Below are 25,303 nucleotides of genomic sequence, written 5' to 3'. Positions count from 1 at the left end.
GCATTAAAATGAGGTTCCCTATCTCTAATGCTTATGCCCTTTGCACTATATCATATTATACAGAAAACAAAACAGAGCAACCAGGTAGTATAGCCATTATTCATCAAAAATATAGAGAGGTTACACATGCTTCCAACCTGCTTGTATTTTAACCCTAGAGGTAAAATAATTAAAATATTTATTTAGGGGAAAAAATGGGTGGAGCGTGTGTCTCAAAGGCAAGAATATGAAAACAAAATGTTTTCTGTCATTCTTCCCAGTGACTTACCCTGTAGCCGACATCTTCCAACACCACAGATGTGCTCACAGTGGACTCTGCTTGCCACAAGGTCTCTTTGATGCTACAACCATAAAGGAATACATTCTTCTTTTGAGAGTGGCCATGGAAATCACAGAAGACCTACAATGGCCAAAGGGAGGGAAATCTAGGTCAGTTATACTGGTCTTTTAAATGTTTTGAAGTGTCAACTTTCTCAGGTAAATACTGCTTACTTAGCAGAACCAGTCACCTGAAGATCACTGGTGATTTTGGTAAGAGCTACATTGGTAAAGCCTACCACTAGACCTGTAAATAAATCCATTTGAGAACTTCCAGCCCTGGCCACACTGTCTCAGACCCAAAGAATGACTCGATTTGCCTGGATGATTCCCATGCAGTGTCATTAGAAATAACACATAGTTTTTAAGACACTAAGTTTTAGGGCTGTTTGTTATCCAACAAAAACTAACTGCTTCAATAATGTGTGTTTTTATTCGAAATATTTATCCCCACATATTAAATATACTCATCTCCTCCCCAAGGAAGATCCCTGAACACCCATCCAGTCACAGGATCAGACCTCAGTACAAATTGTACAAACTCCCATGATGGCTACCAGACCCCATATGTGCCTCTTCCTGACCCATGAACTAAAAAGGTCAATCATCTGACTTCTACCCACCTACATGCAACAGTGGAATGAGGAAACATTTTACCCAATAAACACTCATGTTTGAAAGAGGATGAGCAGGATGGGCAAAGGAGTCACTTGTTTGTAACAATTCTTGAATAATAATGAGCAGACACTTTGAGGTTCCTGTATACTGTAGTATAATGTAATGAAATGTTATGTTTCCTCCTTGAAATCAGAAAAGGACCTAGTGCCGACCATCAATTATACTAGATACAACTGAGAAAAGAGAAAAATAAATGTAAGAGAAAAAATAAAAGGTATAAGAATTAAAAGGAGTAAACAGCAGTGTCTTTATTTTCCTACATAAAGGTCGTAAAATGTAGAATATCAAAAATCTGTGTGTGCATACAAAATCACAGGTTAGAATATCAATATCTAAGAGTCAAGTCCACTTACATATACTATTGGTTTAAAAATCTATCTTTAAAAATAGTATTGGGGCACCTGGGTGGCTTGTTCATTTAAGCCTCTGACTCTTGATCTCAGCTCAGTTCTTGATCTCAGGGTAATGAGCCCAAGCCCCACAATGGGCTCTGCACTGGCCATGAAGCCTACTTAAAAAAAAAACATTATTTAGGAGCATGTGCCTGGCTTAGTTGCTGGAGCATGCGACTCTTGATCTCAGGGTTGTAAGTTAGAGCTCCACTTTGGGTGTAGAGATTATTAAAAAATAAAGTCTTGAAAAATAGAACTTAAAATACCATTAAACCATTAATTCATAAGAATAATTTTAAAGATGTGTAAGACACATTGTTTAGAAAAATGAAAATCTTCAATCTCAGCAAATGTATCTTTATAAAGCTTCAGTGAAATCTCAATCAAAACCCACAGGAGATATTTTGTTTTGGTTTGGTTTTTTATTTTGTAGAAACCTACAAGCTGATCCCAAACCAAAATAGAAGTGCAAAGAACCAAGAAGGATGGAGGCAGTCTTAACCAAGAATGAGAAAACTGTACAAATTATGTAAAGATATCAAAATTTATTTTGAAGTTACGGTATTTCATACATAGTATTATTGACAAAAGAATATACAAATCAATCAATAGAGAAAAACAGATATTCCAGAAAGGGAATCACATATATCACCACCTGACTTATGACAAAGTTGACACTCTGGCACAGTGGGGAAATGATGGTCTTGGAAGACATAATATGGTCCAGTGTAAACAATGTAGAAAATAAAAATAAGTGTGTATCCCTACTTCATCATATGTTAAAAAATAAATTTTACACATATGGCAAATCCTAATATGAGAGAGAAAATAATACATCCGCCCGGGGGTAACAACATAGACGAGCATGTATGACCTTGGGGTTGAAATAGGGTTTTTTGAGGACACAAACAAGGAATATACCTAAATTAAAATACTTAAAAATTAGATCTAGTCCATTAAGAATTTCTGTTCATATGAAAGGGGTGCCTGGGTGGCTTAGTCAGTTAAGCGTCTGACTTCGGCTCAGGTCATGATCTCGTGGTTCGTGGGTTCCAGCCCCGCATTGGGCTCTGAGAGCCTGGAGCCTGTTTTGGATTCTGTGTCCCCCCCCGCTTCTGCCCCTCTCTCACTCTCTCTTTCTCTCTCTCAAGAAATGAATAAACATTAAAATTTTTTAAAAACTAAAATAAAAATGGTATAAAAAATATGAAAAAACTAAAGAGTGAAATAACCTATTTGCAGTCCATATATCCAAAACACACACACACATTTTTGTACATCAACAAGAAAAAGAGAGGCATCTCAATTTTTTTAATGGGCAAAATTCAGGTGCCTGGATGGCTCAGTCAGTTAAAAGCATCGGACTTCAACTCTGGTCATTACCTCACAGGTCGTGGGTTCAAGCTCTGATTGGGCTCTGTGCTGACCTCCTGGAGCCTGGAGCCTGCTTCAGATTCTGTGTCTCCCCCTCTCTCTGCCCCTCCCCTACTCATGTTCTCTCTCTGTCTCTCTCTCCCCCTCTCTCTCAAAAATGAATAAATGTACAAAAAATTTAAAAATGGGCAAAAATCTTCAATTGACATTTCACAAAAGAAAATGTCCAAATGGTTATTAAGCAAATGAAAGTGCACTCAGCCTCATTAATATCAAGAAAATATAATTTACATACCACAATGAGATGTGACTGCATCTAAGCATTACTAGGACTGCTAATATCATGAATACAGACAATGTTAAGTGGTAACCATGATATGGAAGAAGTAGAACTCTCTAACCCAGTTTGCGGACTTTAAAGATACCATTCCTCTGGACAACAATTTGGAGAGTCTTCTAAAGTTGAATATGTACATATTCTAAAACCTCCCAACAGAAATGCATCCACTGAGCACCAGAAGATAATCAAGACTGTAAAGAGCAGTATGATTTTTACTAGCTTAAAACTATAAACAGCGCAATGGATTATTTAATTATGGTACAACCATTCAACAGAATACTATCCAACATTGTAAAAAAGCAAGCTAGACACAAAAACAGTGCGTGTAAGGATTTCCTTTCTATGATGTTCAGAAACAGGCAAGGCTAATATCATGGTGCAAATGATGGTAGTGTTTATTTTGGGGGGCTGGGTATTATTATCTGACATCTCTGGGTTGCTGGACATGTTCTTTTTCTTGATTTAGTTGGTGGTTACATGGTAGGTGCATTTTGTGATGATTTATCAAGCTGCACAACTGTGATCTGTGTGATTAAAATTAACAGATGATACCTACACATTTTGTGTTTCAAGGAGATAGAAGTCCTTATGTTTTAAGGAGGTATGTCTTCACATTTGCTCCTTAGTTTCTAGAAATGTAGCCTTTGCAAACTAAGGACACAGAGTAGGTAGCCAAAGGTGTTTTTTAAATAATGACACAGAACTGAGGATAAATGAGAGGAGAGTAAACAAGAGTGAAAATTTTATGTGACAAAAGGAACAGAATGAGCAAAAATAGAAATACTTACATTGGAATGAATGTAATGTCTTACAATTAGATTCAAACAGTGACCAGAGTGAAAGGTAGACACATTTAGCTGAGAAGTAGATTTTGAATGAGAGATCCAAAAGTTTGGGATGGCAATTTGCTGAGAATAAATCAGAGGCCGCAGATGCCAAAAATTAATCTAATCATGAACTGCTTCTGGAGAAGTAAAGTGCTCATATATTAAGAGAACAATCCATCGAATGTACCTCATACTGGTCAATTTTTATCTAATATTTTTTTGATTCCTGAGTGTGGCATTTTAGAATAAGCCAGGACATCTCAATAAGGAGGAACCAGAAAGCCAAGAGAAAGGGGATGTTTGTAAACAAGTAACAACTGAGGACACTGGAGATGTTTATCGCAGAAAAAAAGAAGGCTCAAAGGGGTCTGGGTAGGAGTCCCACAGATTTCCAAATTCTCCCAGTTGGAACATGAATAAATGTACTTGCTATTATTTGCTGTACACACAGGCAAAAGGAAAGAATAATCTGGACACAGATTCCAGCTCTATATTAAACTCAACACTTGTTGAATATCTATTACTGGCAAGGAATAACTCTGGTTATCGCTGTCTTAATATGCTGTCAAAGCTTTAAAAGTTTCATCGGTTGGGTGTCTTACTTCAGGTCATGATCTCACTAATCCTGAGTTTAAGCCCCAAGTAGGGGCTATGTGTTGACAGCTCAGAACCTAGAGCCTGTTTCAGATTCTGTGTCTCCTTCTCTGTCTCTTCCCCTCCCCCACCCATGCTCTGCCCCTCTCCCTCCCTCCCTTCCTCTCTCTCTCAAAAATAAGTAAACATTACAAATTTTTTTAAATTTCCATTCTCTGAAAACGCTTCAGTAGAAGTCAGATGAATGACTCCCAATGATGTTGTTGGTTGAGAAGTTAGACTAGTGATGTTTTTTTGGTATGTGATAAAGCCCTCAAGTTCACACTGAATAGGAAGGTGTTGACAGCGGGAATGCAGCCCAGGACACTTGAGCTGCATGCATAGGGCCATAAACAAACACACATGTCAAAGAAATAAAAGGACAAGTGAGTTAATGGTTTGCTTACTCATGACAGAAGAAGAGGAAGACTAACATTTGATAGCAGGTTAAAGCTCATAGGCCATGCTGCTTTGCTGGTGGGCCACAGAAGTAGGGAAGAATCAGCAGTGTCAAGACCGATTTTCTGGAAACAAGGTTATTGACAGACAAGGAGCATGAACTTAATCAGGAGCCAGAAGGCAGGTTTGGAGACAGACCAAGTATCTATGAGCGGAGGGTTTTAAGGACTAAAGGACTGAAAACAGTTCTGTATATTCATCTTCCTGTCCCCCCCCCTTCTCTTATTTGTCAATAATACATTGACACTGTGAATTCCCTGTTAGCAGAAAAGCATTTCTTGGGGCACCTGGGTGGCTCAGTCTGTTAAGTGTCCAACTTTGCCTCAGATCATGATCTCTCACAGTCCATGAGTTCGATCCCCGGGTCAGGCTCTGTGCTGACAGCTCAGAGCCCGGACCATGCTTGGGATTCTGTGTCTCCCTCTCTCTGCTCCTCCTCTACTCTCTATCTCAAAAATAAGTAAACATTAAAAAACATTTTTTAAAAAAGTATTTCTTAAGTATTTTTTCTCTCCCAGAAAAGAATTTTATTTTTCTTTATGTAGAATCCTTTATTCTTGTTTCAGGTTGAAGTCTTCTGAGAAAATAAATCTCCCCAGCTTCCACATATCACTGAGCTGTGGGTGCCAGAGCCGAAATGATAAGCAGATTTGGGAGGAGGGAGTTGGTCCAATGACAAGTCAAATCAGGCACAAGACACAGAATGAAAGCACAGAAAGAGTGATCGAGCAGAATAAGTTATTCCCTATAGAGGGGTGTAATTAGGCAAATGCACAGAGAAAAGCAGATGACAGAAAAATGTGGCAGTAGAAAGAGAGACATGAGAGATGGGAAGGAGAACTTCCCAGGCTTTTGGTACTTTCTAGTGCCTGCAAGATTGCTGGACTTCTTTCCTCCAAACCTACCTTGCTATCTGGGTTACTGGGAGCAAGATTCTGTCCTTTCCAACAAATACATCTCCATCAGCCAGTGTTTCTCCATCCTGTCTCTGCACTAAAATCTCCTAAGGAGATTTTAAAAATATCAATGCCCGGAGCCCACCTCCAGACATTTTTATTTAATTGGTCTGCATTGACACCAGGGCCATGGGGTATGTTTCAGTTTTCCAGGTGATTCTAATGTGCAGGCAGGGTTGAAAACCACTGCTCCTATCAAGGGTGTGGAGCAGTGATCTCACATGTTATTGAATGTCAGAATGACCTGGAAAAGTTGCCCAAGTTCAGACTGTAAACCGCTCTCCGGTAGTTGTGGGATTCCATTAAGGTTGGGGTAGGCTGGGAATTTGCATTTCTAGCAATTCCCAGTGGCGCAGATATCCCGGTCCTAAGCCCATGCCTTGACAGCCTCTAGCCTAAAGGAACCAACAAACTTGTCGGAGGTTTAATCCTCTGCCATAATGAACTTGCCACAAACCTTAATCTCTTACACCTCAGTGTCTCTCTGTGAATTAAACACCCACCGTTCTTAGGAAAAGTGTGCAAACAAATTAAGGTTGTGTCTTAGCAACAGATTCCTCAATAAAGCCAGAATCTTTGCCTACGTGGTGACAGGCGCTCCTTAAACGCTGAATTCAACTGGAGTAAAGAGTTTAATTTTTTTTTCTGATCCTTACAGATTTTGGAAGCTGAGGTCAATGACAAAGTATAGACTTAGTCACCTGTGGGAATCAGCACTGCTTAGCCCTGGGACTTCTCATGGCCACTGGAGACTCAAAATAGAGGCGATGCAGACATTGTCCTGTTTTTTGCTCAAATGACATCCTAAAAATAAATGCTTGTTAATGATAAGAAGTGTATGTTCTTCTAAATTATAGGGGGCAATTACAAGACAAAGTATCAAATTATTTCTGTTGAAGGAGCTTTTTCTCTCCTATGGGAAGAGGTAATGTTTCTGCTTCCTTTCTGTAAAATTCTGTGCCAGGTAAGTAAGAAGTCTGCCCAGGTTAACCTCTGGTCCTAGCTTCCTTAGTCTTCAATTGATTCAACAAATATTTACTGGATGCCTGCTTTGTGGCAGGAGAAATTAAAATTTTAATATAACACAGCAATGTCCTTAATAACAATGCCAACAAGAGCAACAATGGTTACTTTATCGAAGCTTTATGATGTTTCAGATCCTGAGCTAACAACTTAATATAGACTATCTCATCATGAAACAGGTTCTACCATTATTTCATTGCAGCCAAAAAAAGTGAATTTCAGATAAAATGAATAACCTGTCCAGGCATGCCCAACTTTGCACTGCTTTTAAGTATGAGTAAATATTTGAACCCCAGTATGTTCTAATCCAGAATCCATGTTTCAAAAATGCATTTTAGATTTCCATATTGCCTCTTCCAGGAGCTGTTTTGTTGGGATGATCCCATGGGTATATGGGAAACCATCTTGCAGTGAGAGGAGGGTGCAAGTAGAGGTATGTACGGGGTCTCTGGGAACCCAAACAAGGGCACGTTGCACAGTCAAAATGAACAGCAGCCTTGATGTTGTGTGATTTAGGGATCCTAGAATTTGCTGGGGGGAGGGGGGCGGGGGAGGGATTCTAAGTAGAGTCCTATCGAGTTGGAGTGATCCAAGCAATTAGAATGAGAAAGAAAGTGCCCTGGGTCTGAGGAATTTCAAACATTCAGAATAAGCCTGTAGAGCACAAGGAGAATGGGCCTTAGGGTCTGCAAGTGGGCAGTGGGCAATGAGCGATGCCCCCCTGGGATGTTCGGATGCTCTCCTGAAGGTAGGGAAGGAGTCACAAAAGTGCTTGAGCAAGAAGCAGCAGCGTGGTCAGACCACCACAAAAGGAGCTTAAAGAGTTCACCAGAGAGACTGACACCAGGCACCAGGGTGACAGGGGCCTTGCTAATGCAGTGGAAGTATGGAGTTTAAGGCAGCTTAAGTATGGAGAGAAAGGACATTGGGTGACAGAGGGAAGAAGGAGACTCTACAGAAGTTGAAGACTAAATGGATCTAGGAGCCAAGTGAGGAAGAGGTTACGGATACCACCTGGATTTCTGGATTAAGTGAATATAGGCAATAGGATCATGCTTTCCCCCAAGGCAAGGGACATGGGAATATAGGCAGAGATGAAGATTTGGAGGTTTCTTTTCATTAAGTTGTGTTTTGTTTGAGCTGGAGTGGGGAGTATTGAACTTGTTCACCCCAGGGCTAAACCGACTCTCCGTGTCTCGCTTTCTCCATCAGCAAAGCGGATGGTGTTGATTGGATTACGATTCTGAAATCAGGCTCTATGCATCTCCTCAGTACCTTTTCCAATGAAGTCTTGTCGAGCTAAATTGCAAGGTTAATTTAATTCATGCACAACATTGAGTTCCATCATTTCTTGCTCAGCAAAGAGGTTGTTCAGGGCCACATTACTATGCTCCTCACATGCCTTCCCCACCTCCCCGCGCCCTCCCTAGTCCCATTCCTGGTCCTCAGCAAGCTAATTGGGCCCTTATGCAAGAGGTTAGCCCCCATCTCACACACGCCCTCCCTGGCCCCCACAGCTCACCTACCCCTGCCTGGGTTTACTGCTCTGCTCTGCCAGCTTTAAGCTGCGGTATTTTCTGTTCCTGACATCTGGGTCTTGTTCCTGCTTCCCAGCAGTGAGACCTCTGCATTATTTATGCCACCGCCACAGAAAAATGAAGGTGAGGCTGGAGCCGTGAGAAGGCAAATTCTGGGGTATGTGATGAAAACCCCAAACAGCAATGCTTCCAATTAAACCAAGCAAGACTCACTGAAGCCCTGGGGATTCCAACTTGTGCAACATGATTTTCCGGATAGCTTTCAGCCCAAGCTCCTGAGCGTGGCACAAACATCTCGATGAGGAAAATAATCTTGGTGGCATATTCAATTGTCCTCCAAGAGCCCTGTTCGCAAGAGCAAATTTTCCAGTCCTTTTAGTGACAGTCATGCTCTCTCCTTCAGGTTTCACCTAAGTGAGAGCAGGGGACCTGGGCAGAAGTTACTTCTACAACTATCTGAAAAGGGGATTTCATACTCTATTCCCTTTCTTAAAGGGAGAGACTTCTACTTACACTGGACCCTTATGGGCTAAAGTTCTAACATGTCCTTAACAAAAGCAGCCTTTACTCATAGATCAGTTTGACCCCTCCAATGGCTAGTGTGGGGTGAACAATTTCACATTAAACTCAGCTCATGCTTCAATAACTAACCAGTTAGGAGACAGCCCAGGGTGGGACCCTTTATTACATGTTATGAAATGCTGGAGGTTTTCTGACATCCCGGTGGTATGCATTATACTGTCCTTTTTCCCAAGATAGTTTAATTACATTGAAAGTGTCCCTATAAATTAAGTCAAAACATATAGTCTAATATGTGGCTCTGTGTTGTATACAGCACCCTTCTGGTAAATAATAATAAATTTAATGTCTGCCATTAACTAGATGGCTTGATATGTGCCAGTCACACTGCTAAGACTTTATGCACATCTACAATCAGTATAAATGTCCTACAGGAAGATATCATCCAAACTTTCAGATGAGGTCTAACTTCTGCTAAGTAGAAGGAGGTTAAACGCTTGCCCATGGCCACCCATTAAATAGTGATGCTTGGGGCGCCAGGGTGGTTCAGTCAGTTGGGTGTCCGACTTCAGCTCAGGTCATGATCTCACAGTTCGTGGGTTCAAGCCCCATGTTGGGGCTCTGTGCTGACAGCTCAGAGCCTGGAGTCTGCTTCAGATTCTGTGTCTCCCTCTCTCTCTGTCCCTCTCCTCCTTGTGCTCTGTCTCGCTTTCAAGAATAAACATTTCTTTAAATGCTTTAAAAAAAAAAAGTGATGCTCTATCTCACACTCTGATTAGTCTGGCTCCAAAGATTTTACACAATAAAATACTTCAAATTGTTGGATGTACCAGTGGAGAAGAGCAGTAAGGGGCACTTGGGTGGCTCAGCTGGTTAAGTGTTTGACTCTTGACTTCATGAGGTCACATTCTCATGGTTCAGGAGTTTGAGCCTCATCCTGGGCTCTGTGCTGATAGTGCAGAGTCTGCATGGGGTTCTGTCCCCCCCTCTCTCTGGCTCTCCCGCTTGCTCTCTATGTCTCTCTCAAAATAAATAAAAATAAACTTTTTTTTAAAGAGCAGTATAACAAGATTGTCAATTGAAATTAAGATTGAGCTACCAGGCTTACCCTGGAGTCTCGCGGTAGCTGACTTTTACTCTCTGTCTCTGGCTGGCTGGTCATCTGTGAGTATCAATAAGCTAAACACCTGAGAGGGCATTTGTGCATTGAGGTCTTGAGAGGAGTTAAAATTGTTCCCTTTCCCCAATTTTAGAGATTGAAGGGCGAGAAGCAGCAACCTTTGGACATAGTCTCAGTGACCTGTCGGCATGGGTGAGGCCCCTACCATCTGCCTCAGTCAACTGCAGGGACTGAGGCTCTCAAGGTAGAAGCATTGATCTACCCATGTTGTGTGCAAATCCCAATCAGCACAGATGGGTTATTGGGACCCATGTCTTCCCCAAAAGGTGGGCCCAAGATGAATCTTTTTGACCCATGGCAGATGTCCAAGTTGTCTGGATAAACCCAGGGGGCAGAGTATAAATGCTGACCCACTGCCATGCTTACCCACTCCATGTAAAGAGACTGCCTCAGTTTCCTGATGTGCATTCCTATCTTCAAGAACTGTTGGATGTCTTGGCTTCCTAGGCTGGACTGGGCTTTATGGTTGGCAACCCCCACTTTCTGGGACTAGCACTTTGAGTTCTGTGTCCAGTGCCATTGGCCATGATCATTGCTGCCTTGCTCTACTCACCAAACCAGTTCTCCTTGAACATGTTTATTGAACAGATGAAGCACAGGTCTCCTATGCCTTCGTTTGAAGCCTGTTTTTACCTGCAGCCCACCCTCACAGAGAACAATCTTGCAGCATAGCTCATCCATCTGGTCCTGTCTTCACGCATCTCTTACCTACTCCCCATCCCACCAGCTCTGGGCACAGGCACCTTCACACTGGTTTAGGCAACTACCCTCCTGTGTTCCCCTCTATGCCACCTCCCAGATTTGCTCACCAAAAAAAAAAAAGAAAAGAAAAATAGGGAAGTGCCTCCCACTTCTTTGAAAAATCTGACTGGCCCTCCCTGTGGCATACGGACAACCCCAGATTTCCAGCTCTTTAATACTCAAAAGGTACATCAGAGATACTAGCAAGGGAGAAAGAAGAAAAAAATCCCTGCTTTTCAACATAAATTTAGGCAAGATATGTCACAATCAGTTAAATGTGGAGTACTTGTGCTTATTAAAATACCTCTAAAACATGACTTCTGGTATGTTAAGAAACACTGTTTCATCTTTATTCTGATAGAATGAGAAAAATTTTAAATAAAAGAATATGGAATCAAATTTAAATTTCCTTCACCCAGAACCTCCGTGAACATTTTGTCCCTATCTCCCAACTATGGCAGCAGGAATTTTTTTTTCCCTACCACATCCTTACACAGGAAAAGAAGGGAATTCTAGGTGTGTACCTTAGCACGAATCAATGAAAATAAGCAAAAATAACACTTGTCCTTCTGCCACTTCTGAGGAATAAAGTGGAGATAAAATCAATCGTTTGTATAGAGTATCTTGAGACCCTGGGGACAAGGTCTTAAGAAGACATATGCCATCCCTTTTTGCTCTCTCCTTTTGTCTCTTAAAAGAAGCTGATTAACTCAAAACATATGCCAGAGGGACAGAATAAGACCAGGAAAATCATTTAAGTAGCTAAAAATTCTGTTCCACTGGGCCCCAGAGAAAGATAAAACCAGAATATGCCCACTCTGTCCCTTGGCAGAAGGCGGCCTAGTTTGTATAAGTTGTAAGTGGGAATCAATGAGCTCTTCAAAGAGCACTGAAATCCCTTTACCAGCACACACTCCTACAGAGAGAGATGAGAATCGATACCTCTCCTAATTCTGAAGCCCAGTGACACAGACCCCAGGCCAGCTGCAACACTAGCCTGGAAGAGGCTGTTGGCCTGGGTTTCTGGGAGCTTGATGGATCCTGAGAGCTTTCCTCCACTCCCCTTAGCTGTGCTTGGCTCCCATGGGCCTCAGGCCTCCCAGTCCTGGTGGGGAGTTCTATAAAGTAGAGTGGATTCAGTGCCTCCTACTAGCTGACATGGAGCCTATCTGTTCTCTGGGCTTCTCTGCTTGCATGCCTCTTCTCCAGCTGGACCTTTCTGATTCACTAATAGATCTTCTACAGCTTTCTATTCTGCTGTGTGCCCTTCCTGGGCTCGAATTGCTTGCTTGTGTGCTGGTCGGTCTCATTGTGAGCAGGCTCTTTTGCTTCCTAGTTGCATTTCAAAGCCCCTGCGACTGTGCTTTGATTTATTTCTCTTTAATTTTTTGTATTTAGGTAAGATTGTACCTAGAGTGACATGCACAGACCTCGAATGAGTTTTTAATCAATGGGTTTTGGTGTAAGTGACTCTTTAATCGAGAATTAGAACATTTCTATTAACCTCAATAGTTCCCTCCTGGCCCCTATTATTGAATTCCTTTACATAGGCAATCACCATCCTGATTCCTCAATCGTGAACTTTACATAAGTAGAAACATAGGTATGTACTTTTTAGTGTGTAGCCTATGTCACTCAACGTACTTCTGAAATCCATGTTGTTGCAAATATCAGTTGATTACTATTAGGCTGTTGTTGTTTTTGCTGAATAGTATTCCAATGTGTGAGTATATCAATATTTGTTATGTTTCTAAGCTTTGAATCCAACATCTGGAGGAGATTTCCTGACCCTCTAATAAATTAGAGACAGAAAATTAAGGTGCAAGAAGATGGGAAAGAGACTATAATATCAGTGTGCTATCAGATGAGTCTATGCCACCAGTTAATGAGAAGCTTCATTTCCTTTCCCTGTGCAGTGATCCCAAGCCTAGAAAACTTGACAGAACACCAATTTCACAAGACAGAAGGTTGAAGAGACCACAGACAGGCCTTAGACCCTCTGAGGAAAGAGTACTACTCTACTTTACTGTAATAAAAACCAAGCAAAACCTTGCTACTATTTTAAGCCCAGCTTAAGTGGCATCTCTAGTCTCCAGCTTTTCCATAACCTTGAGGGAAAGTGATGCAACCTCTCCTTCGTGTTCATACAACAACTCATATGGACTTTTGTTGCAGTTTTTACCATTTTGTACTACTTAGGTTTCTTTGCAGACCTGACTGCACTTTCTAACAGAGTAAACTATAGACTCTAAAAAAAAATTGGAGGGAGTCATCCTTTTCCTTTTTATGAGATTACACACACTATATAAAGGAATGGACACATGGATGAATGCCCAGATGGATGGATGGATGGATGGATGGATGGATGGATGGACGGACGGACGGACGGACAGATGAATGGATAGACGGATAAGTGGATGGGTGGATGAGTGGATGGGTGGGTGGATGGCTGGATGAAACTGTATGCAAATATTGTCATATTGCCTATAAATGAATGACCTGTCTGGTCTTTAGCAGCCCTCAGTAGTATCAGGACATTGCTTTCTCTCACAGTAGCTCGCATTCTCATTGGTTCTGGGAGTTCACATTATTCTATTCTCCAATAGGCAAATGCCTAAGTACCATCTAGAACTGGTTCAATCTCCTACCCATCAGAAAGTAGCTTCCTGATGTCTCAGTAAATATTGTCATAGGAGCTAGAGGTTGGACAGTGTCACAGTTAATCTATAACCATGTAGCCCAAGAGTGAATTTGGACACCATTATAACCTTCTCTGTACAGGAAAGACCTGAGTACAGATGAGTGACAGTGCTTCTGCTATCAGCAGGAGGCTGGTTAAATACAGCCTCACAGGTAACTAAAAGGTGATGCTGAGCCCATTAGAGAGTTTTGTAACACTGTGAATAGTATTTAGTACTCAGCTGTTTCTCACCCACCTCTCAGATGGTCCCAGCAGGAAACAAGTCTGTGGCTGTCATGTTTACAGTTAATTAATGTTTATTTATATTTTAAAGCAAGGCATTCACCTGTCACACTGTAAAATAAATGCTCTACTCTTCAATTAGAGGTTGTGAGAGTAGAGAGAAGTCCTGTTTGCTATGGGTTGAATGTGTGTATATCTAAATGTGTATCAGGTAAAGACCTCTTTCCATGTAAGTCTATCTCTTTTCTCACAGAGGCTAAGGCTTTTCTCTCAAAGAATGCACTGTTTCCAGGCCTTGTCCGTAACATTGGTGTTCTGCTGTACAGGCTATGAACTTGCTTCTAGAAGGGAGACAACAGAGGGGTACCAGTGTTTCCTTAGATGGGGATAGTGGAAGTTAGCATGAAAATATTGCACATTTTGAGCAATCCTTGTAGAACAAGGATTCTTAAGGGAAAAGGACACACTTTATTCTCTTTGCAATAAAGTAGTAGCTCACTAAATGTGAAGTGTTTAAACCCTACACATTCGAAAGAAAGGTCTGGTTCTTGGTTGGCTCCTGGTATATCACCTTGGCATTCTTGGAATAGTCTGCTAGATAAGAGTGTCTCTTTACCTGAGCCTTGGGTCATGCCAGATGGCTGATGCTGACAATGTGGTCTCTGGTGGTGGTCTTGGGCCATTAAGTGTCAGTTTGACTTCTAAAGGGGCTGGAGTTTGATTAACTAAGACCAGACATCTGGGGCACCATGGCCATAACTGAGCTTCACTGAAAACCCTGGACATCAAAGCTCAGATGAGCTTCCCTGATCGGCAATCCTATCCGTGTTCTCACACACCACTGCTGGACAATTAAGCATGGTCCATACAACTCTACTGGGGACAGACACACCTGAGAACCTATACCTGTCTCTCCTGGATTCTGCCCTATGTACCTTTTACCTTTGCTGATTTTAATCTGTATCTTCTCACTGTAGTAAACTATAATTATGAGCACAACAGCTCTTTTGAGTTCTGTTTGTCCTTCTGGGGAATCAGTGAGCCTGAGGATTGTCTTGAGGACCCCAATACCCTCTCTCTCAAAGAGTAAGTGATAAAGAGAGATTGGACTGCAGGGCAGAAAATAGGTCAGAACTGAATGCCAATTCTGCCATATACCTCCTGGTGACCTCAGTGAAATCACTTGACCCCTTACTTTTTTTGAGATTTCAGTAAGATTCTATACTAGATATTCATCTATTATTTCAATAGATTTTCGCTGAATGAACCACTGTTTTTATTTTTGTATTCATGGAAGGGGCAGATGGAAAGAGAGAGAGAATATGGAGCCTTATGCAAGGCTCCATCCCATAGCCCTGGAATCATAACCTGAGCCGAAATCAAGAGTTAGATGCTCAACCGACAGAGCCACCCAGGTGCCCCAATGTGCCACTGTTTTTATCACCTAGTATATGTTCAAAAAGTGGTTAATGGTAGAGGTGATTGCTTGGCTCATCTGTAAGCTTATCCACCCTATTCCAAGTTCCTTAGGTTAGGCAAATAGTCTAAACTTGGACATATGCCCCTCCACACTTCTGCAGAGAGTATGTTCACAGTTTGTAGTCAACAAATGATTGTTTTCATACAGTTACTTGCCCACCATCACCTCCTTCATTAATCTTGGGCCTAGGCCTCTGGTTTCAAATACAGACCTTCATCAATTTATGATGAGATTACATCCTGTTAAACCCATCATAAACTGAAAATATCACAGGTTGAAAATGCATTTAATACATCTAACCTACTGAACTTTGTAGCTTAGCCTCATCTATCTTACATGTATGTGCTCAGAACACACATTAGCCTACAGTTGGGCTAAATCATCTAACACAAGGCCTATTTTATAATAAAGTGTTGACTGCTTCATGTACTTATGTTGAACTCTGTGCTGAAAGTGGAAACCAGAATGGTTGTATGGGTACAGAACTGTGGCATGTGTTGGGTTGCTTATCCTCCAGATTGTCTGAATGGTTGGGAGCTGTACCTGCTGTCACCTCCCAGCAGCATGAGAGACGATTGTACTGCATGCCTCTTGCCTGGAAAAGGATCGAAATTCAAACTTTGAAGTATGCTTCCTACTGAATGTGAATCATTTTCACAGCATCGTAAAGCAGAAAAATGGTAAGTGGAACCATCAGTAAGTCGGGGACCAGGCTGTCTATCATCTGTTTTCCTTCAACTCTGCAGTTGCTAGAAGCTTGGGACTAAAGTCAGTATATAAAAGTAGCTAGAGTAGTGTTAGAATCATCTTTGAAAATGAATATATACTAGGTGAACACGAATATTACCACCTAGATTTCTTTCAATCATGACTTAATAGATAGATAAAATTCTCCCTTGACCAATAACTGAAAAACCAGGAAAATGGGATAAAGTGTAATTTTTTTGCACAGCTTTCACCTAGGAGTACTGAGCCAATGGTTTGCCTCTGTGTGGGTTAAATTGAATCTCCTCCCTCCAATCAATCAATGTTGAAGCTCTAATTCTCAGTACCTACAAATGTGACCCTATTTGGGGAGAGTTTTTGCAGATGTAGTCAGGCCATGCTCATTATGGTGGTCCCTAATTAGGTCACCTTAATCCAGTGACCACTGTCCTTAGGAGAAGAGGGAACTCTGTACACAGATACACACAGAGATGATGGCCATATGATGACAGAGGCAGAGATTCAAGATAGATTGGCTGTCACCAGCCACATTCAGGGCTCCTGGCAATCAGCACAAGCTAGGAATGGCCAATGGAGGTTTTTTTTTTTTTTTTCCTAGAGCCTTCAGAGACATCATGGCCTGCTGACACCTTGATCTTAGATGTCTAGCTTCCAGCAAAGTGAGAAAATGTGCTTCTGTTGTTCTAAGCCACCCAGGATGTGGTAGTTTGTTATGGCAACCCCCGGAAATTACTGCATCCCCCTTTAGAGCTTATCACACCCAAGTCTTTCACTTGTATCTGGGTTTCTTTCCTTGACAGAAAGTAAGCTGTCTCTTAATAGATGGTAGAGACCAGCTAAGAGTGTAGAGGCAGAAGGAAGAGACTCACCCTGGGACTTCGGCCAATACTGCTCAGGTAATACAGGAGTCCTTTGGCATGGTAGATTGTTGGCTGAAGATGGGCACTGGGAGAGAGCCATTGTCTGTTCAAATCCTCCCCTTTCAGTGAGCATCTGTGACTGCAGGAACAAACAAGTAAATAAATACTCATTGAGAAGAAAATAACTTGAGAAAATAAAGCTCGACAAGACAAACAAACTAATGAATTCAACGTCCTTCTGACTTCTGCCCAATTGGCATCAATTGCAGATGTCCAGAAATCTGCAGATCTGTCATTTAAGCTCCCGAAGTGTTGTGATTATTCACAGCTCCGGAAAGAACTGGAAGCCATATTTGACTTTTTGACTTGATATTGGGTTATCACAGTTTTAAGACTAAGTTTGGGAAATGTAGTTCCCCACAGAGAATGAATTCGATAAATTGCTCGAGGCTCTGGGACCTTCAATTCTACAAATAAGTAAATTGTGCTCAATCTGTCATGTGGGGCGTGTTAGATACGATATTTCCAGCTGGCCCAGTAATTCTGCCAGGTGGATATTATTCCATCCCAATGAAGAGACTGAAGCTTAGAAATGATTACATAAATGGCCCGAGATCACATAACTAAGAGCTAGGCTTTACATCCAGGTCTATTTGCGTCTAAAAAAAGCATAAGGCTCTTTCCCCTATCACCATGCTTCCTCCCTATCCATACAGATGACACAAAATGCTTGACATTTACCCAGAGAGCCAGAGTATCTTTTTCAAAAACATCATCATGGATGGGATACTGGCTCTAGAAATGAGCTCAGAATCCATCCCCTCATTTGGGAAACGGAGACCTCCACATCTGAAAGTATCAAGTTACTTTGCAAAGTTGACACAGCTGGTTAAGACAGTGCTGGCTGAAGTTCAGAGGGAAGGAAACTAAGATGCTGAGCTGCCAGGTAAGATCATCCTAAAAGAGACCCTCAGAGATGATCAAGAGACCCCCGGGCTCAGGGGAGGCCCCCAGCAGTCCTGCTAAGATGCTACTTACTCAAGAGACCTAACAAGAGAGATGCCAGGAATTGAGGGGAAGCAGTATAGCATCCCCATCAGACTTTCCCATTCCCAATCCACACCCCCAGCTGTCTTCTCCTTCCATACTCCAAATCCATCAAACTGGTTACAGATCCCGCTGAGCAATTGTGTTGGCCATCTCTTTGCTGGGACTCCCCACAGCTCCATCCCTTTCCACTCCCTCAACTTTCAGGGAATCAGCACTGCAGGGAAACTTCTGACCCCCAAGCCATCCCATTCTGCTCCTACTTGGTGCAATGGTATCCAGAGATCCCCTTCATCCGAGTTCTCATAAAACCATTTTGGATGAGGTTTTACTGTTCTTTAGTTATTTTTACATCTCCGTCCTTGGACTGTGAGCTTCCTGGGGGCAGGAACAGTCAGTTTGTTCCCAAGAAAACCCTAACATAGTAACTGTGTCAGAGTTTGTATTCAGTAAATAATTTGTAATGGATAAATGCACTAGCATTTTAAATACAGAACCAGATACGTTTTCTGTTTTTTTTTTAAAATCACTATTTTCAATAAATCTTGGAGGTGGAAGGAAAAAGGTTCAGCCTCCTTCTTTTACCACTTTCTCATCTTTGTGTTTCTGAAATTATCTTTAAATATTAGTTTCCTGCTGCTTGTCAGCCTCCTCTTACAGCTCACTGGGAACCAAAAATCTTTAGATTAATCATTTATCCCGATCTTGCCATTAAAATATTTTGACTTGAGAAATGGTAGGTTTTTTCATCTGCCTGACTTTTTTGTTCCTTTCTTGCTATTTTTTTCTCCCCTCCTCTTTTTAATAGCAATGACATACAGAAATTGGGTTTATCTGTTCTGCCTGGCGACCAGGGATAAAGGTAAAATATAAAGGATCTCTTTCCTGCTGATAGCAACAGAAAGAAGCAGGCGCCCCCAGACTTGGTCCTGAGTATACTTGCTGTGTTTAAATGAATTTCTTTTCTCAAATCAAGGTACTTGCAGGCACAATATCCCAGATCCTCAAGACACTAACTGCTCTGTGACTCTCCTTGCCTTGACCTGGATTCGCATCAACACTGGCGATTTGTTTGTTTTTTTCTCTTGATAACATCCAAAGTGAAGAAATCAGTCAAGATTCCTTGAAAGCATTTCTGTTTGTACAAATGAATATGCAGGCATTATATGTGTCCAATAGCTGTCAACTCCATGTCAACTCTCTTTTTCCACATGCTCCATGGAGACCAAGTACAGAGGCAATGTCTACATGGGAAAAGCCCATCGGTCACCACATAGTAAAAAAAAGTAATTACAGATTACAAGTTCCAAAAACAGAAAAGTAAAGTGTGTCCTGCCATCAGAATAAGCCCTGGGATTTGGTTAAGAAGTCCCAGTCTCGAATTCCAGTTCTGTCAAAGGATAGGGGATTTGGCATTTCTTTGAGAGTCAATATTCTCATAGGCAAAAAGATAGATAGATGAGAGAGAGAGAGAGAGAGAGAGAGAGAGAGAGAATGCCTACCCTGCTTCCCAAAATTATTTTGAAGATAAAATGAAGTGATATCTCCATGAAGAAATATCTCTATAACTCAATCTCTACCTGTGTGCCTACCTCTGTCATGTCCATACCTACATCCATTTGCACATCCCCATCTTTATCTGTTTTTATATTTTCATCCATATCTATAATGCTCAGGGATGTGTAGCAGTATTGGACTATATTCATTGGCTCCTCACCTCATCCTACTTTTCTTATGAAGAATAATGAAGGAACTGTATATTCCAGTTGATCAAAAGAGATAATCTTGGCTAGGCACCCCAAATAGGAGACTGGAGTCAGTTTCAATTACCAGTTGTTTCGAGCAAACTTAAAGGTGGAAGCAATGAGACTAAAAAGAAAGGGATTCATCTAAGAAAAAACTGCAAGGCAATAACACTATGAATTGCTAATTTGACTTTGGGTCATTAAATAGTGCAGAGGGCACTGGTGGAGCTCACCTAAGATTATAATCTTGTAGACTTGTAGAAGAACTTGGGCCACGAAGACTGAGGGAAGCTGTTAGTTTTGGGTAAATTTTGTTTTCTAGGTTTGGAGACAATGATGCATTCCCTTTGTACCCACAGGCTGTGTGGATTTGGAAGCCCATATGCTTGCATTTGTATTCAAGGCTCTGTGTATGGCTATGATTTTGAGAGTATCTCTGTGCAGGCCTATTGTTTCAGCCATTCCTCTATTTGTGTGATTGCAGATTATCACAATATGTACTACACGTAACTTGAGTGCTTTTCCTTTTAAAGCGAATCCATTTGCTTCCAATCTCCAAATCCATTTGGCATTTTGTGTTAATAATATCAAAGATTCATGCAGTCAGAGAAACTGCTGCTGTTCTTCCCAGAGATTTGTTTTAAGCATTTGAAGACGAAACGCACCCCATCTTATTATCTACTGTAGCATTTCTGAAGTGACAGCTGCTCCCTCTATGTGGAGAGAATTAGCAGATGGACAGCTATGACTGGCTGGCAATAAATTCAGCGCCTCTAATTTCTGAAAAGAGGTCAGCCCTCAAATAGAGTTTAAAGTCCTGCTTTGCTATTAAGAATAAAATGGTGAGCATTGCTTTTTCCCCCATTGAAAACTGCAAACTTATGGCGGGGGGTAAGGGCAAACATTTCATTTTGGTTTTAATAGGTGAAGCTATGTGATCTAACTAGTCTTCACTTTAGTTTTTAAAGTTTTAATTTAACTACAGTCTAGTTTAAGACAATGCTTATATGCACTTAGTATGCACTAAGTGACCAAGCAGCTGGTTTGTTCAAGAATGTTGCAATTTGAGACTTGAAAATCCTAAATCCCAGGAAACCCCTCAGTCCCTGGTAAACCAGAGACATTGGTTCCCCTCTAGCTAGATCTCAAATTCTGAAAGGTGTTTCAAAGGGGGTTCCTGGGGGGCTCAGTTGGTTACCGTCTGACTTTAGCTCAGGTCATGATCTCACAGTTCATGAGTTCAAGCCCTGCATCAGGCTCTGTGCTGACAGCTTGGAGCCTGGAGCCTGCTTTGGATTCTATGTCTCCCTCTCTCTGCTCCTCTCCTGCTTGCTTGCGCACTCTCACGTACTCTTTCCAAAATAAATAAACATTAAAAAATAATAATAAAATAAAAGGTATTTCAAAGGTAGGATCCAGGCCAGAATTTGGCCTGTTTTGTATTGACTTTGAACTTTTTAGGTGGGGCCTGTCCTCTCCTCTGAGCCTGCCTATTTTCACCTCTGACTGCTTTACATACATATAATATGCCTGCTCTTTTGAGACATTAGCAGCCTGTGTCCAGGAAGTCTTAAACCTATGGGTTTGGGTAGGACATATTCCTTCCTTTGGAAAAAAAAAAATACAATATCTGATCTCCTCAAAGTATGATCAAGCAAAAGCATCTCGACTGAAATTCTTCAACAGTGAATCAGTAGCACCAATCCTGAGAGGTCACTGAACAAGGGCAATGGCACGGGACCCTGAGTAAAGTACAGCCTCCAAATCCAGACAACCTAAAGGGAAATGATGTCACTAGACTCCATTCTTTTTAACATCACTTGCATATTTATGTATCTGCTAAGAACAAGGATTATTACCCTGGTCAGAGACTGGGAAACAAGTGACATAATCGAGGGCCTTGACGAGCAGACCCTGAACTACCAGAACCCCTAAAACAAAGAAAGCATCACAAGTCAGGGAAAGAAACTGGAAAAGTGAGTCACTTCCTAAAAGAGAATCTATCAAGCTTCAGTCAGACAATAAAATGATTCAAAAATTCCCCCCATCTATCTGTGGCTGATAAATGGAGAAATGGGGCCCATCAGACTGAATTAATGATGCCAGGTTTGTTAATATTAGTCCCCTCCCCCCCACCCCCACTGTCCCTGGCACAGCAAGCTTTGAAATCTAAAGAGAAGCAGTATGTTTGAAATGTAGCAAGCAGCTTCACTATTCCCTGAGCATCCTAGTAACAGGAGGCAGCATGGGTGCAGGAGGGGAATATTTATAAAGGTAAAGAGATACATGGAAACTTCTGGAATAAGGCAGAACAGTAAGGGGTACTATCAGCCAGACACTGCACCCAGGGCTTTCTAGATAAACACGGCTTGGATAAAGAAAAGCGTGGGGGGAAGAAAGGGTAACAAACGGCAGCTTTGTCTAAGGACCACGGTTGTTATAAAGCTACAGAGAATCAGGGTAGCTGAGGCCATGCTAACATGTTCAAGGTTTTTTTTTTTGTTTTTTTTTTTTTTTGGTCAATCAAGATGCTCAAAGAGTCAATGATCTAGAGAGCAGGGGAAGAGAAGAGACCAAACCAGGTATGCCTTAACACCTCTAACACCCAGCGCTATATCACTGAAGGACTGACCATCTCAGAGCCTAGGTATAGGAACACTTGAAAAGAAGTCTTTAAAAGATGCACCAGAAGAACCAGTCACCCAGTAAGTTACCCAGAGTTGACACTTGGAGTTAGGTCAGTCCAAACCTAAACCAACTGGTCTTTACACTCTTGTTCCACTAGGTATGGTCACCAATCTGGGAGTTTGTTAGATATGCAGAAACTTGTCTCCCACCCCAGAATCTGCATCTTTTTTTTTTTTTAATATTTTTATTTATTTCTAGGAGAGAGAGAGACAGCGTGAGCAGGGGAGGGTCAGAGAGAGAGGGAGTCACAGACTCTGAAACAGGCTCCAGGCTCTGAGCTGGCAGTCAGCACAGAGCCCAACACGGGGCTCGAACCCACGAACCGCGAGNCCCCCCCCCCCCCCCCGAATCTGCATCTTAACAAGATCCCCACGGAAGCTGTATGTATATTTAGGGTGAGAAACAGTGTTTTCTACTATACCTTGAGGAAAGAAAGAAACTTAATGCTTACAAAGAAACCATGTACTTTACAAAGGACTGTGTTGCCACCACACTTTCAGGAACCTAGAATATGTGCTATTTAGAACTTCTAGCATCTTGGGACGCCTGGGTGGCTCAGTCAGGTGAGGGTCCAACTTCAGCTCAGGTCATGATCTCATGGTTAGCAAGTCCAAGTCCTGCATCAGGCTCTCTGCTGTCAGCACAGAACCTGCTTTGGCTTCTCCTCTGTCCTGGTCTCTCTGTCCCTCTCCTGCTCACACTCCCTCAAAAATAAATAAACATTTAAAAATATATATATCTTTAGAACCTCTAGCATCTCACCTGGACTAGCACCAGCTCTAAAAGTCTAGATACACATCAGTCCTCCCTGCCCATCCCATTTGTCCCAGTAATGTATTAGTCTCTGGCATGATTTCATTTGAAAACCAATATAGATGTAGTTAAGATGAAAATGCATTTCCTCTAGGGTTATTTTGCCTAGATTTCATAATACCATTCAAACACCCAATGGAATAATTCAAAAGACAACAAGGTAAAGACACATTCAGATGAAATCAGACCAGATTAAGGGGTGGGCCAGCTTAGCACATAGGATGAACCCCTATCACTTGTTGAAATCAAGAACACGTAACCAGTTATTTCACATTTCTACACAGCATTCCATCCCATATACAACTGATTCAATAAAAATAGGTTATCACTCCCACTGTTAAAACTAATACTAAGGTTGATGTTTTTAAAACTATGTCCTTGAGACCAACAAGTGACTGTGAAGAACTGGCAAAACACATGAAAGTCAATGGTAAAACCTTGGGCTGTACTCACAGCTCTCAGACCTGCCAGCCAACAATCACTTGAAGTCACCTATTCTGACTGGCCACCATTTTGGACCCCATCACCTTTTGGACCACATTACTTAACAGATACAAGTTAGAATAATTTCTGTAATTTCTGACATTATAAATCCATTAATAATTTTGTCCAAAAGTCAGAACGGGAAATCATAAAAGAAAAATTTTAAAAGCCAAGAACTAATGATGATCTCCATAACATTAAAAAAAAAAAAAAAAAGGAAGAAGAAATCCTTTGAAAAAACTTCAACACTCATTCCCGATAAAGACAATCAAGAAAATAAGGATTGATGGATACTGCCTACTTTACAAGTTAGTGTATTGCAGAAAAACATATTCATTAATTCATCAAATATTTATGGTCACAACATCTACTATGTGTCAGATGCTACTCTTCTCCTGAGGAATTCAGCAGTTACCAGGTCCTACAAGGAATGCACAGTCTTGGGATTATCACCAAGTGGCAGCAGAAGGCAGATATTATGTACATGCTGTTCTGTTAATTTCTTAGCACCAACCCAGTACAGTGACCAGCATGTGGTAGGCAACTATCCATCATTATCTAAGGAATAAATGAAACCCAGCTCCCCATTTTACTGCTGTCAGAATATTTCTTCTCTGGGGCAGCCAATATCTAAATTAAAACTGTGACTTTTTTTTTTTTTACTGTCAATTCAACAGATTTAATTATGGGATATTGATTTTTCCTATCATCTCTGTCTTGGCAAGGGCCTCTGTACTGCTGCTGTCTGCTTTGGATTAAAAGTTACCGTACTTTCCTTGTAAGGGAGAAACCTTTGATGAAAAAATTCCATGTAAAGCTCAAAGCCATTAATACTGAGAAAAATAAAAATTGGGTTTTTAAATTTTTTTAATGTTTATTTATTTTTGAGAGTGATAGTGAGAGAGAGATAGAATGTGAGTGAGGGAGGGGCAGAGAGAGAGGGAGACATAGGATCTGAAGCCGGCTACAGGCTCCAAGTTGTCATCACAGGGCCCAAAGTGGGGCTCAAATTCACTAGCCATGGGATCATGACCCAAGCCAAAGTCGACCACTTAACTGACTGAGCCATCCCCAAATGTTTGTTTTTTTTTAAATAAAACTGCAGTGGGAGCACAATTCTTATCCCAAATGCAAGAGTGGATGAATAAATTTATAGCTGAGACCTCCCAAAGAAGCTCAGAAATTAGGGTTTTTTAGTGGACCCTAGGCTTAAATAACACCCTATGTTTCTCCTCCTGAATGGAAAGAATTCATAGCTCTTTCCTTGTTCTCTTTTTCTGTCCCTCAGAGACTTATTTCATATTAAGGTCATTTTCCCTTATGGACCAGAAAGCAGACCATGCATTTACATTCCCCCAGTGAGTTCATCAAGCCAATAGGTATCTCTAGCAAGTAATAACTCCTCCCTTCCCTGCTAAGTAGGAAAGGTAATAATAAGAAAGAAAGGTGATTCTCTGCTTTCTCTAAAGGATGTCAGTGTGTTTAACTCTGGTGTATAACAAAATCTAGATGAGTCTCTTGGGGCATAGAACACAGATGTAAAAAAATAATTTCTGCTCA

At 41.3% G+C, this 25,303-nt stretch overlaps 1 protein-coding gene across 1 annotated transcript in view; it reads right to left on the bottom strand.

Annotated features, from left to right (window-relative positions):
• Positions 1-25,303, bottom strand: part of AGBL1 (ATP/GTP binding protein like 1) — a 492,407-nt gene that overhangs the window by 118,064 nt on the left and 349,040 nt on the right. Inside the window, exons 19-20 of the mRNA XM_039245764.1 lie at positions 16,977-17,106; positions 269-400 (exon numbers count right to left, since the gene is read on the bottom strand). Coding sequence (XP_039101695.1) covers positions 269-400; positions 16,977-17,106 — 262 coding nt within the window. The remainder of the gene's footprint in view (positions 1-268; positions 401-16,976; positions 17,107-25,303) is intronic.

Source organism: Hyaena hyaena, unplaced genomic scaffold, assembly GCF_003009895.1.
Source record: "Hyaena hyaena isolate Hyena2069 unplaced genomic scaffold, ASM300989v1 scaffold_266, whole genome shotgun sequence".
Lineage (NCBI taxonomy): Eukaryota > Metazoa > Chordata > Mammalia > Carnivora > Hyaenidae > Hyaena > Hyaena hyaena.
Note: the sequence above shows the minus strand (reverse complement) of the source record. Positions and strands in the feature narration are given on the sequence as shown.